Below are 13,867 nucleotides of genomic sequence, written 5' to 3'. Positions count from 1 at the left end.
TTCCTGCTACATTAAGAGGGTCATTTTTTTCAATGCATTGCCATTTAAATTGGGAACGCTCATGTACAAGCTGACAGAGAGAGATCAGTCGCGGCCATGCGACAGTCACAAGCTGTCACACTCTTGCAAACAGTCTATGAGACACTTTACCATGGCATCTTAACTTATGATTAGTGTATGTAGTAGCTATGTCAGAGCTAGCGGGAGTAATGAGACTGATAAGGGTGTGGACCAAAAGCTGCCTGATAGGAAAAATCCGTTTCCAATCCAAAGCTGTTTGGTGTTGGTGTCTTTCAGGCAGCCTTTTTAATTCTGTCCGCACGCAGGCTTGGGCAGTAGTCAAACCGACAAGAAGAAAGAGCAGAGCAGAAGCGTTTTAGTAAGTTGAGGTGGGAGCTTGTTGTTGCTATTCACCTCAGGTGCCTGTCCACATGAGCTTCACAGAACTAACCCTTTCATCTATGCTTCATGCTTGTTAACCATTCCCACCTGGCTATTTGGTATTCTGTCTTTTTAACTTCTGTTTTTCTAGTGTTCCACGATGGTGGTAATGAGGCAGGAGGGATGTTTGTCTGGCATTCAATGCCAAAAGCTGAGGAGTAATAAGAACCCCTTACCCAACTGATCCCGAGACAGTCCACAAACCTGCTCTATTAATACACCTCAGGAACAGAACACAGCACCAATCAGACTCAATCAAATTACAATGCAGTTAAAACAAAATTACATCATCTACTGGCACGCACAAACTTGGCAAAAGCCCAGAGCAAAATGCAGTGCTATCTGGCTCTAAATGGATGGCAAACCATAGCAGATTTTTTTAGGTGATTGATCAACAACTACCTTAACAAAGTACAGACTGAGTGAGCACAGCCTTGCTATGAAAAAGGGACAGGAAAACCTGGCTCCCTGCAGAGTAAAGTCTGTGCTGTCATTGCACCCTCAGCAAACCTGAAACAGAGCTAAGCATCTTGGAGAAGCCTATTTAAAAAATTTGAGGATTGAAATTGAATATCATATTCATAGGTTGGTTTTCAATAGTGTATAATCACCTAAATATAGGAAACATGCACTTTTGTTAGCCTGCTGCCTATCACCTTCCATGGAGTCCGCCATGTTGAATCACCATGTTTCTACAGTAACCCAAAACAGACAAACCAGACTGGCTGACTCGACTTTTGTGTTTTTCGCAAGTTCCTCCTATACACTTAACAGACCGTTCTCATTCCTAGGTCATCAAATACAGATGTGAGCAGTTTTCAGTTGATTGCAATCTGAAACTTCACCGCTAGGTGCCACTAAATCCCACACACTGGGTGTACCAGTCCTACTAAGGGAGGCCTCAAAGAGCTGTGAGTTAGCAGCAGTCTATGTTGCTGCCTGCCATAAACAGAGGGACACAGAGTGACAGTTACCCAACTCACGTTGTTGCTGTGATATTTGATGACAAGTTGTTAGTTTTGTCTCGTAGTATCTTTCTTTGCTATAGTATGTTTTCTAATTAATGTTCAGCTTTTCAATATCTTACTGCTATGGCGAAATATACAGCCAAGAAAGCCATTTGAATTTGAAAAAAAATAAGAATTATAAAAGAGGTACACACAGCCCTCTCCTGTTCTCTGTGGTAGAAATAGTCGAGAGGTCATTGCACACTTTGTGTGTTTTCATGCCCAATCAAGCCCAGCAGCAAGCTTCACCTCCATGTGTGATTGACTGGGAAGGCAGTGGAGGTAGGGGAGGAAGAAGAGAGGAAATGAGAGGAGAGGAGATAGTTTTGGCTGTGATCAGGCGTTACCTGGCTGTGACAGCACTCGTCTCTCTCAACAGCTGAGGCTTGTCACAGCTGCTGATGTCCCGCTGTGTTCAACCACACGTGAATACGCACACGTACCACACACGCACGTATTCGCTCACACTCACATACTCAATCACACACACTCTTTTTAACATGTGCACACACACATACCAAGCACACAAAGATGCCCCCTCTCTGCTCTGCTCTGTTCTGCTCACTCACTGTGACCACAGTGTTGCAGGCAGTACACAAGTGAAACCAACGGTAGGATGCACCAAGGATGCAAAGATAACCTCCCTCATGTCTTGCACATAACCTCATGAATTATGAAAATCTAAAGGTTTTGTAATATTAAGAGAAAGAAAATAGAGTTCAAATTTGTTTTTCCTGTTTTTTTATGTAATTTCAGAACAGAGTCAGTTGCAGAGAAAATGCTTACAAACTGGTTCGCCTTCCTCCTTCACAAATTCCTCAAGGTTAGTACATCTATCTTATCAGTTGCGTTTCTTAATTAAAAGTGTGATTGCACACTTACTGTACATGGATTTGTAGGTGTTTGCAGTCAAATGACTTTTTACGTTTATGCTGTGATGTTCTCTCATGTGTGAATCTACGGGATCTTCTGGCTGTGTGTGTTTACAGGAGTGTGCTGGGGAGCCTCTGTTCATGCTGTACTGCGCCATCAAGCAGCAGATGGAAAAGGGGCCCATCGACGCCATCACTGGAGAGGCCCGCTACTCCCTGAGTGAAGACAAGCTCATCCGCCAGCAGATCGAGTACAAAACCTTGGTATGTCACACTCCAGGAGGCACACAAGAAGTCTTTTACAGACATACACAAACACACAGGTAGAACCACAGGTAGGTCTTAAATTGAAAATTGCTTGCTTTTAGTCAAAAGGCTGCCAAGCTGAGACACACAACAGCCCACACTCATTTTTTGCCGTAATATAGGACCAGGGAAAATTACAACGTGTACAAATACAGTTTCTTAACTAAACTTTTTTGACTTTTCCCCCACAAACCATTTTCAAAGGGACATAGCTGTGTCTGCTGGGTTGGGTTTCTTCCTTCCTGTATGGGAAGAAAATTAACTAATGATCCCACAGGCTCCAGTGTTGGTCCAACATCAGGGTAGGTGGCTGTGGAGATTGGAATACACCAAACAGCCTCCTATACCCACACACACACACACACATACGCACATTACGCACACAGAAAAAAACACTCACACAGCCAGCATGTGACATGACAATGCTCTGATTGCTCCGACTGGGAATTTGGCTCATTACGTGCTAATACCCCGGCAGAGCTGGAAATTGGTGTCCCGCCGAAGGTGTGAAATTAGATTTTGGGTTGCCAGTGAGAGCGGAAATGGTTTCTCAAAGCTCCTGCCATGCTCCAAGGAGACTCTAATGAGAGCGAAGCCTCAAGCTGGACCCAAGACCAGGCAGTAACAGGACACTTCTACCCTCTTCCCCTGCTTTCTCATTTCCTTCTGTGATTTTTTTTGTCTTATTCTCTCTCCTTTTCTCCCCATCTGTACAATCCAGATCCTAAACTGTGTGAACCCAGACAATGAAAACAGTCCAGAGATTCCAGTAAAGGTGCTGAACTGTGACACCATCACCCAAGTGAAGGAGAAGATACTTGACGCTGTTTACAAGAACATGCCCTATTCTCAGCGGCCGCGTGCTGTCGACATGGACCTCGGTATGGAACAAACATGCACTTACACCCACGCACCCACACATGCACACACACAAATGCACAATCCAGACACTCACAGATGCAGTTGGCAGATGTAAAGTCCTTCACACCCACAGATTAATGTATCAGTGAGAGAAAACCTAGCCATGTGTACAGATTATCAGTGCATTAGTGTGATAAAAGCTGTGTTCCAGCAGCCCAGCCAGCCAGCCAGCCAGCCTCAGTGTGCTGCTGCCAGGCCTTCTATCAAACTGACTGACAGTGTGTGGTGTATCCCTCCGTCTGGCTGATTCCACTGCCTGGTAGTGCCAATAAGACACAGTAGATCCATATAGAGAAGTGTGCTTGTCTTTATGTGTGTGTGTGTGTGTGTGTGTTTTTGCGTCTGTGACGTGGCTGTCTGGCTGACCCAGGTAAGAGCTGACAGACGGGCTCAACAGCCTCATGCCGGGCTCCACTCCCACGCAGTCTGCCACTTCCATCCTCGCCTGTCGGTACCTTGCCTCCCATTTCCCTGTCCCTCTCATTTTCTCTCACTTCACATGGGTGGATAGAACAAAAGCCCCCCCCCCGCTTGCCGCAAATCAACACGTCGTCTATCAAGCCACAATATGGCTCTCTGTCCATCCACTGTCCTCTCCCTTGATCTCTTCTGTCCATTTCTCACCCATTCGCTGATACCTTGAAAATACTTGAGTCTGTGTGAGACTCTGTCTATATGTGTGACTTTCAGGGTTTTTTGTTATGTTTTTTTCTGTCAAGCGTAAGGTTAGTCCTTTTCGGGGAGGATGTTGTGCCAGGCAGAGATATCATGTGATCACCTGGCAGAGGCACAAAGCAATAAAACCCAGTCAACAGAGGAGAAAATCAATGATCACTCCCAGCACGAGAGCCACAATGGCTGTCCGCTTGCCCGTCAACACCCTTATTATCATTTCATTACCCTACAGCGAGCCATCAGCCACTGTCCTCCACCAGCACTGCATAGCTCCCAACTGTTCCCCCCTGCTTCCTATTTCTTTCTTTTGAAAGGAGGTGATTTTCTCATAGTTCCCTTTTTCATCCTTTCTTGTCTGCTCTACTCTTATCTTCTTTCTGACCCTGACGGGCCGACTGCTGCGTATGCTAATGGAACGCCATTTCCACGACACAAGTACCAATTAAAGCGTGCAGTCTGCCTGCATATACATCTTGAAATTGTTCGTGTGTAATGTTTAATTAAGATGCGTGTCAATCCAAGTCTGTGAGAGGGGTACACATGCAGAGAGCCATACAAGAACACCGGCTGCCGTTATCCACTCATTTGGGTAATTTGTGAAGAGAGCTCTCTTTGGGAGTCATGTAGGTTGATGTTCCACCAACTGAAAGGCAAATGAGGTTTGAAAAGGGGTTTTTTAAGTTTGTTTTGTGTCATAAGGAAGTCGTGGTGATTTTGATATATTTAAAACTGCCATGCAGAGAAATTGGTTCTGCAAGCGATGCATAAAGCACATACCATATGCTTAACCCACAGGTTAATTCAAAGCAGATGCACATCTTGAACACATGGTGGTTTTCATATGTATATATCAAACACCATCACGCCAAACCTCTCCACTGTAACCAAGACAAATTACATTCTTTGTGGGTCCATACAATTTTTACTTTGCATAGGCAGTTATGTATAATTCAGTGTGTTTGTGTTCCCAGAGTGGCGGCAGGGGCGACTGGCACGTGTGGTGTTGCAGGATGAAGACATCACCACCAAGATAGAAAATGACTGGAAGAGACTCAACACTCTCATGCACTACCAGGTAAATATGCACTTCAGCTTTAGAGTAATGTTTTCCCTAATTAACTCTCAAACTTCACCTTTTTTATCAAGAAAGTTCTCATTTCAGTTCAATTTCTGCTGTGGCTTTTATTATGGAAATTGTACCACATACCTCGCCAAACTTTGATATTCCTGCTCTTGACTTTTAGGCAGCCAATTTTCAGCTCCTCATTTGCATGCCCTTGCCTGGTCTAATCCAAGTGACAGAATAGAGGACAATTACTGTACAGGTGGCAGGAGAGATGAACCTTCAGCATCTCAGCCGACACTTTTCCCTCCTCCCTGGAGAGAGGAAGCTGCTCCAGTCAGGAGGACAGCATCTCTCTCTCTCTCTCTCTCTCTCTCTCTCTCTCTCTCTCTCTCATTCTGCCCTGTTGACTTCTACGCTGGCAACAATTAGTCCTGCTGTGATTGCCTGCTTCGGTCTCTTCATATGTAGAACCTTGATCCACACCCTACAATTTTAGGGCTTATACATGCTTACCTGTGGCCCTCTGTTTAACAGAGAGGAAAATAGAGAGCTAAAAAGGAGGAAAACTGAGAACAAGAGGAGTTCTGAATTTCTTAGGAGAATGCATGGCTGTTGAGTTGATGGAGATGGAGGGGGGGTGAAATAAAGCCAGAGAGAAATAATAAAGAGGAATAAAAGGAATAAAGAAGAAACAGCCAAGACAGAATGAGAAGTTAGCCATCTCCTCGGGTCATGAATCTTTTGCAGTGCATGCTCAGCCAGCTCTCATTAGTCAGCCAAGGGGGACCATCTGCTTTAAGACTGCATGAGGTTCGATTCTGGGCTACCTGGTCAGGGCTGAGATGCAGCTGTGGCTGGGGTTGGAGACAGGGGCCGTGGGGCCAGGAGATGCAGCTCCATCTAGAAGCAGAAAATGGGGACGAGGTCGGCGAGGCTCAAGCCCTCACGCTGGGGGGTCAACATGAACTCCTGCCCCAGCAGAGCGAGCAGAATAATTTAACAGATGTAGGAGTCATTAGAAGAAGGGACACACCGGAGTGTCCTTCACAAAGGACTTGGCACCATGCAGCTTCTTTCCCCTTTGTCTTCCCTCCATAGTCCTCCCCCTTTCTGTCCTCACCTTCATCATCTCCACTTTCTCAAATGTTCTCTTCACATTTCTATCTCGTTTACATTTTTCGTACCCATTTCCCATCCTTTTTCATTCTCGCCCACTGACTAGCAATTCTTTCCTCTCCAGTCCCTCTTTTCTCCCTTTCTTCATCTCATGGTCTGAGTACCTCATCTTCTCTGGTCTCTGCTGTGCTTTAATCCTTGATGAAGCGGTGCAATGTGTTTGCCTCCACACCATAATGGGCTCCTCTGTTGTTTTTTGCAATTCTTTGCGTCACAGTCTGTTTCCCATCGTTAGCCAAGGGAGACGCTACGGGGCAAACAGTAAGACGCGTGTGGCCGCTTCACTTATTCGCTTGCTCAATAGCAGATCTAAGGACTGCTATTGATCACGGATCTAAGGGTCCCTGCGCAGAACGTAAGGCCCGACACTGTGCAGCTTCAGAGGAGATGCCGGCGGGCTGTAGGGCAACGTGGAGAAAAAGAGAAACAGAGGGAGAAAGAGAAGGAGCGTGAAGGAATAAAAGTTGGTGGTAGAAGAGATGAGAGCAGGATGGAACATAACATAGACACTTGTGCATCGTTACTGTTTTGATGAGCTGGCAATGGCCCCTGTTTGTGAACTTGTGTGTGTTTGTTACATACACCATGCTATTGCATTGGCAGCTGCGACAGCACATCTGGCTGCCTATCACAACAAGGGAACACAGCTCATTAGGCCCTGGAGTGAGGGAAAAGCTTGAAGAAAAAAATGGGAAGAGGAAAATAAAAAGTATTGAAAGGGGGTCTGAAATATGCAGAGTGAGACTGAACATCACCTAGAGTCGTTGCTAATTCTCCCATAGTAGAGACACGGGGACCAGACAGAGGCATTAAAATTCATCGGGCTCACAGCATCCCAAGAAACCCCATTGGCTATTTACCCTGCCACATGGGAAATAATAGTTTACATAACCTGGATATGGAAATGTACACCTTCCCAGCTCCCTGCTACACCAAAATTAAAAACATAAATGCACACATTTAAAATGAGTTCAGAATCTTTATTCAACACCTTGGTATTCACAGCCAGGGGACTAAACTCCCATCCTCCCACTCCACTTTTTCTATTTCTGTATATTTTACACTCTTTTTTGCATAGATAAAGATAGAAGAAGATAGAAGCACCCTCAAATATACACACAATGCATGTGTACACACGTGTACACACACACACACACACACACACACACAGAGCGCATATCCACATTGCACATGCTTACACACAGACAAACACAGGAGTTGAGATAAAAGATTTATGAGATTGGAGAGTTTTTTGGTTGATTGCTGATTTGGATCTTTTTGTTGTTTAATCTTCCATCCTGTCAAAGAAAAGCATTTAATCACACCCTCTTTCGTATCCACCTCCCCCGTCTCTGTCATCTTGAGACACGGTAGTGTTAACCTTGCTCCTGCTGGATTGTATACGGAAACTAAGCAATGATCCCAACAAGTTCCACAGCCACATGAATCAGTCTTATAAACTCGAGTCACTTTGGAGAGAGGGCAGCATTAACAATTCTCATAAACCAGACATTATCATTAACTGAAGTTGTCAGACTGCTTAGGTTATTTATGGTGATTCAAACTGCTAACAGACCCACACCATATTCACCGGAGTGCTGTGTGAGTAATTACATTGATGATGTTTGACAAAGTGTGATTCATAACAGGTGGACTATGGCTTTTGGAGCATATTAATATTTGTTTGCCACATTCATTTGTGGGGACACATGGGCAGTGTGTGTTTTCTCTGGAATGTCATTCCTAATGTGCAGATAAGTGACAGTAAAGGGCAGACTGCTACCTCTTTCTCTTTGGCTGAGACTGCGTCAAAAATATAAAGTAAAGTCAGTTTGGAAACTTCCCCTGCTGCTTGGTGACCTCTGTCTGTCCTCTTCTCTGCGGTGAAGGAACAGGGAGAGCAGACACTGATGACCACACCAGGAGAGCCAGCCAGCTAGATCCTGTTACCCACCTTGCAGACATCACTTGGGGCATTTTGGGCTATTTTCAACAGACCCAGACACAACAGATACTACTATATTGCTGTCTGTTCATTAATCTAATGCTGAGGCTATCTTGGTTCGCTGGTCCCCCTTGTAAACCTGAATACAAATCTCAGATAGATGGGAAATATGTTTTTAGGAGAGAGAATACTTTCTGAGTAAATATTTTAACAAATAGTGTTAAAATACCCCAAAAAATCAATTGAAATGGAAAGAGATTTTTGATTAATCCTGCAGCACTGGGAGTAGTAGTATTTGTAAGAACTCACACTGTATCTTCAGTGGGCCATTTCATTGATTAATATCCAACTGAAATTCCATTAGAAAGACTGGCAGAGTTATATTCACACACAATGGCTCAGCTCAAATTCGTCATTCCTGCCGAGAAGTGCGTATATGGACAGGTTGTGTATTTCCAAGCTACTGGGCAGAGTCAACAGGTATGATAAGCATCACGATCTTAGGGCATGAGCCCAGGAAAGATGGGACATCAAGGGGAAACAGGCTAGAACCATGGCTGTTGGTTGTGTGGGGAGGGCTAAGAAAGAAAGATACAGGCTGACCACACTCTCTGCCTGGCCAGCTCTGCACTGTCTAATGGAAGGTCTTATCATAGGCAGGGCCCACAGCCCTTATCACACCTGCCCACTATCAGCCCCACACTGGATTATCCCTGAAGGGCGAATCTGCACGCCTTCAATCATTTACTCTATCACAAGGACCCATCTCTGCTCTAGCCCCTCTGTCAGCCATAAAAAGCATAGAGAAAGAGAGCTAGATGGAGGGAGGTATAAAGGGAAGGGGGGACAGAGAGGCTATTTCATGGTCCCCAGGGAAAATGTATCACAGGAATAGCAGTGGAAACTTCACGCAAGTCCACACTGTTGGTGTATTAGAGTTGGTCTGTGCATCGTCAGCCAAGAGGAGGCTATATGATGGAGAGGCCGTAGAAATTAGGTTTAGGAAAGCGGAGACAAATGAGAAGGAGGTGAGGTGAGAGAGAGAAGGGTCAAAGATGGTGGGGTGGGGGCTAGGAAAACCATTTTTCATTTCCCACCAAGAGCTGCGTCTTTAAAGAGGATTCCTTCAGATTTCATCCCCGTTTTCAAGTGTCTCTCCAGTGTGGCCAGTAGAGGCCAGATGGCAACTCCAACTAATAGCACAGCCGAGATTAGTTTGGAAAGAGTGGGAGAAAGAGGTTGAGGACAAGACTCGGGGAGGATGAGAGTTGTTTTTGCTCTCGATGGCAAGGGGGAACTCTACAAATGTCCACCCCAAATTCGACTAGCTTATTTTCCAACAAGGGATGGAGAAGAGCTTGTTCCCGCTAAAGCTAATGAAAAGAAGAATTTTCTGTTTTTCTATAGATTCTTTGAGGTATTCCTTTTGGAGCCTGGCATTTGCCTTTTGTTTATTTCTCCACTGGAGGCTCATCAGTTTTTCTTCGCTGGGTCTGAAGCAGAAATCCCTCCTCAGGGTGGGCTGTAAATGCCAGCCAACAAGCTGTTTGTTGTTTTGGCTTTCATAAAAGAACCTCAAGTTTTGTTGGCTGTGTTTTTCTAAAATGTGATGTTTTGTTGTACTAACAGTAGTAGCATTTCAGAGATGAATTCTGATTTAAATGCCATTTCATGATGAACTAATCACACTGTTAGACTGATTTAAGGTCTTAAAAGGGTCTTTAAAACAAAACCATCCTTTCTAATGTTTTTTACAGCAGTTTTTCTCAGGAAGTGACTGGAGAACATCACACAGGGCCAAGAGCCCTTTGTAAATATAAACCACAGAGGGGGATAAGGATGAACCTCAGTGTCTGTCTCTTATTAATGACACACCATCTTCGTCTTTCTCTTTGACTCTGACTCCGTGCTGCTTTAATGCTATTATTATACCTGCGTACCCCATTTTCTTTAAGGGTGTGAAGTGTACATGAGATGAGACATTCAGCATTCTAGTCTCTGTCTCTCTCTTTCTGAGTCTTTTTTTCCCTTTTCCTCTCTCTCTTTCTCTCTCTCTTTCACTCCCTCTTAGCATCTTATCCCAGTTCCAAAGCTTACACCATGTCTCTAATGTTTGTGAAGGGGATGACAATGACAGTCATGTTGAGTACAGCCATCATGCAGCCACAGCACTCTGCTCTGCTGAAAAAAAAGCCACAGGGCTGTGGTAGAGAACAGCAGGGTGCACAGATATGACAGGGAGGGATTGGCTGTGTAGGAGTCTTATTCCTTAAGCAGTCTACTTGACTATAACGTAAACATTTTCAGGAATAAAATGTCTTAGATTAAACACCAATACTCTGTCCGAATTAAAAAATGGATATCAGCAAAACATTACGATACCAGCAGACCCATGTTATACGTGTCTCTTCACACAGGTGTCAGACCGCTGTGTTGTGGCTTTGGTGCCCAAACAGACCTCATCATACAACATCCCTTCCTCAGCCAGCATATCCCGCACCTCCATCAGCAGATATGGTGAGTCAGTATTGCTCTTTTTCATACCCTTGTTGTGGCTTTGACGTTGATTGCAATGATTGCAAAATGCCATACAGCATATATATTAGCCAATTATGCATGCGTTTGCAGGCCTATTCAACAGTTAATTCCATGCAAATGTAATCTTGTTGCTCTTGTTGCCTCACAGACACATCAAAATGTTTTTTTATATTAGTTGTTTCAGATATGAACAAAGCCAGATCCACTCTCCCTAAAGCAATGGCCAGCTCTGTTTGGAGCTGCTCTTCTTTTTGCTGCAGTGGGTTTTTTTTGCAACCTTTTTCTCTCCAACCGTGTTTGCTCCAGTTTGCTTTACAGTTGAGGTCCAAACTCTGTTGGACGGTACAAGAATGGAAAGAGAGAGAAAGGGATGAAGAGGAGAGGAGAGTGAGGGATACAGCCATTGTTTGATTTTAAAGCCATAATATTATTATAATAAAGATTGATTCTGTGCAGGACACAATGGGCTGCACACATGCATATAGTCCCTGAAGTGATAAGCAAATGCTGCATGCAAACGCACACATGCTTCAGATGTGCTTGCAGATTGTGCTGCTGGATGCCAAATTTGGTCCTTTGCCAGACACACACAGCAGCACCAGGAAACTTGTGATTGCTAATTATTCTGTGTGAATGATACTTCACACAAACAGAAAAAGATAAGTGAGCATGGCCAATTATCAGAGTTCAAAGTGAACACTGCCTTTAAACTGCCTAACTCAGAAAATGGGCTAACAGCATCCTTATCCTTCCAAGCAGTTACTTATTTATTATTTGGATACCTTTGCTTCAAAAATACCTGTATCTTAAGTGTGTGTACAGCAAAACAATGTGGAGTGGCATTCGATAAAGATTATTTATGATGACTTTTAGAAGACAATGCAAACAGTCATTACTCTCTTTTAAACAGATGATGGAGGATCAAGGTAATCTTAATGTTAAGTATAATTACCAATGTAACAATAGGGAGGAACCATTGTCTGCATTATTATTGTTATTTTAATATCGCAGCTTAATTTTAGCCCCGTCTGCTTCTCGAGTTTTACACATAGATAGTTGTTACAACGAATTACTCTCAAATATCTTAGTCACAAGGGATGTTTGAATCTGTCATGAAATTGCAATGAGCTGCTGAGAGGCTGTAGTCTTGCATTCTTCCTCTTTCTTTTTTTGTGTGCGAGTGCTCAGCCACTGGAATTGGACGTGCATGGCATAGAAAGCCGCAGCTCTGCTGGCATGTGCTCGTCCCTCATCAATCATGGGTTGGCACAGCAGGCACAGCTGCACCTCGACACTTGCTGATGGATTCATACCAATTTAACGTTCAACACTTAGCATCTTGACTCAATTTACACCACCGGCACCTCCCTCTAGCCTTAAAATCAGCCACAACACACTCCCCTACTGCCTTGCGGTGTCCTCGACCTGGGACCTGCAGCGGAAGAGGGAAGGGCCCACGGGTCGCTGCTTAGTGTAAGGGGAGTTGGAAAAAGTCTGAGGGGGCCGGAAGGATGAAGGGGATGAGGAAATAGTAGAGCAGTAAAAAAACAGTGACTGGATTAAGATGGGATTTGGGACCTCAATTCACCATGCAAACCAGCACATACATCGAAACCCCCCTTACTCCGGCCATGATCCCTAGTGGCCACTCCAGAGGGGCAGGTTGGTCTTATTTGAAAGGTGTAAGTGGCTGTATTGGCAGCAAAAAGCTTTGTTGTTCAGCTCAGCCTTTGAAGCCAGGTCAGAGAGATCCTCATTGAGATCCTCAGATCCTGAATCTCTAGAGACCCCGCTGCCAGGAGTAGATGCTGGCTAATTAGGGAAACTGAAACCAGCATCATTCAGACTGAGAGGAGCAAGGAGGCAGGAACATGAGAGCAGAGACGAGAAGGATGTATGGATGAAGGCGGGTGGCTTCGGTGCTTAACAAATTAGGGATCTTTTGATGCATTGATTAGAGTGTGACAGGGACGTTTTCAATGTGCCGTTGGTACAATGAGGCAGGGAAGAGCCAATTATGAGTGCTTTTAAGAGGAGTCAGGCACTAGTATGTCTCAGTAAGTGAGGCAGGGATTTTATAAAGAGGGAAAAGGAAGAGAGGAAAAAAGAAACAAGCAAACAATAATCAAATAATTCATGACAGAGAGAAAAGAAGGAAACTGAGAATGACTATGTAGCATTTTGTAAATATCTCTGTCCTGCCTGCACGCTGTGTGTAATAAGACAAATGGTCAAGGTCGTTTTCACCCATCTTGTGTGTCATCAAGGATTCCAGTTTCAAGAGGGCCACTACTAATCAATGCGACGGCAGAGAGCACAACTTCCCCTCCCTTTCATTACTCTGCTGTTCTATGAAATTACCCACCACTGCAATTTCCTTTACAGCATATGGCTTAGAGCAGGAGGCGAACACAAAAGATTTGGCTCTGTAATGAGTTACAAAGTAGAGATGAAAATGAGTGAGAGTATGTACGTATGCTTCTGTGAGTTATGTGTGTGTGCGGTTGCGTGTTTATTCTTAATTTACACGCTGCTACACCTAGGGGAGGCTTTTGCAATCATTGTCATTTAGGCTCATTAATAATTGTGTGTCTCTTTTCTTCTTTTTGTCTTCTTCCATGGACAGACTCTTCATTCCGCTACACTGGCAGTCCCGACAGCCTCCGTTCACGTGCTCCCATGATCACCCCTGATCTAGAAAGTGGTGTGAAGGTGTGGCACCTAGTGAAGAACCATGAACATGGAGACCAGAAGGAAGGAGACCGCGGTAGCAAGATGGTCTCTGAGATTTATCTGACCAGGCTGCTAGCTACTAAGGTATATCAATATTGTCCCATGCATTTCTATGTGTTAACACGTCTGAATCTGTAGAGACGTTAGCACATGCTCAGATATCCTAGGTATTTCTCGACAGTGCTGC

General features: G+C 44.4%; 1 protein-coding gene across 2 annotated transcripts in view; it reads left to right on the top strand.

The window, feature by feature from the left end:
* plxna2 (plexin A2) overlaps positions 1–13,867 on the top strand; it is a 164,696-nt gene that overhangs the window by 142,635 nt on the left and 8,194 nt on the right. For both annotated transcript variants that reach the window (XM_051425086.1, XM_051425087.1), the window contains exons 23-28: positions 2,205–2,271; positions 2,438–2,584; positions 3,348–3,507; positions 5,194–5,297; positions 10,827–10,926; positions 13,574–13,764. In XM_051425086.1, the coding sequence (XP_051281046.1) occupies positions 2,205–2,271; positions 2,438–2,584; positions 3,348–3,507; positions 5,194–5,297; positions 10,827–10,926; positions 13,574–13,764 (769 nt within the window). The remainder of the gene's footprint in view (positions 1–2,204; positions 2,272–2,437; positions 2,585–3,347; positions 3,508–5,193; positions 5,298–10,826; positions 10,927–13,573; positions 13,765–13,867) is intronic.

Source organism: Dicentrarchus labrax, unplaced genomic scaffold (assembly GCF_905237075.1).
Source record: "Dicentrarchus labrax unplaced genomic scaffold, dlabrax2021, whole genome shotgun sequence".
NCBI lineage: Eukaryota > Metazoa > Chordata > Actinopteri > Moronidae > Dicentrarchus > Dicentrarchus labrax.
The sequence above is the reverse complement of the archived record's forward strand: the minus strand, read 5'-3'. Positions and strand labels throughout refer to the sequence as shown.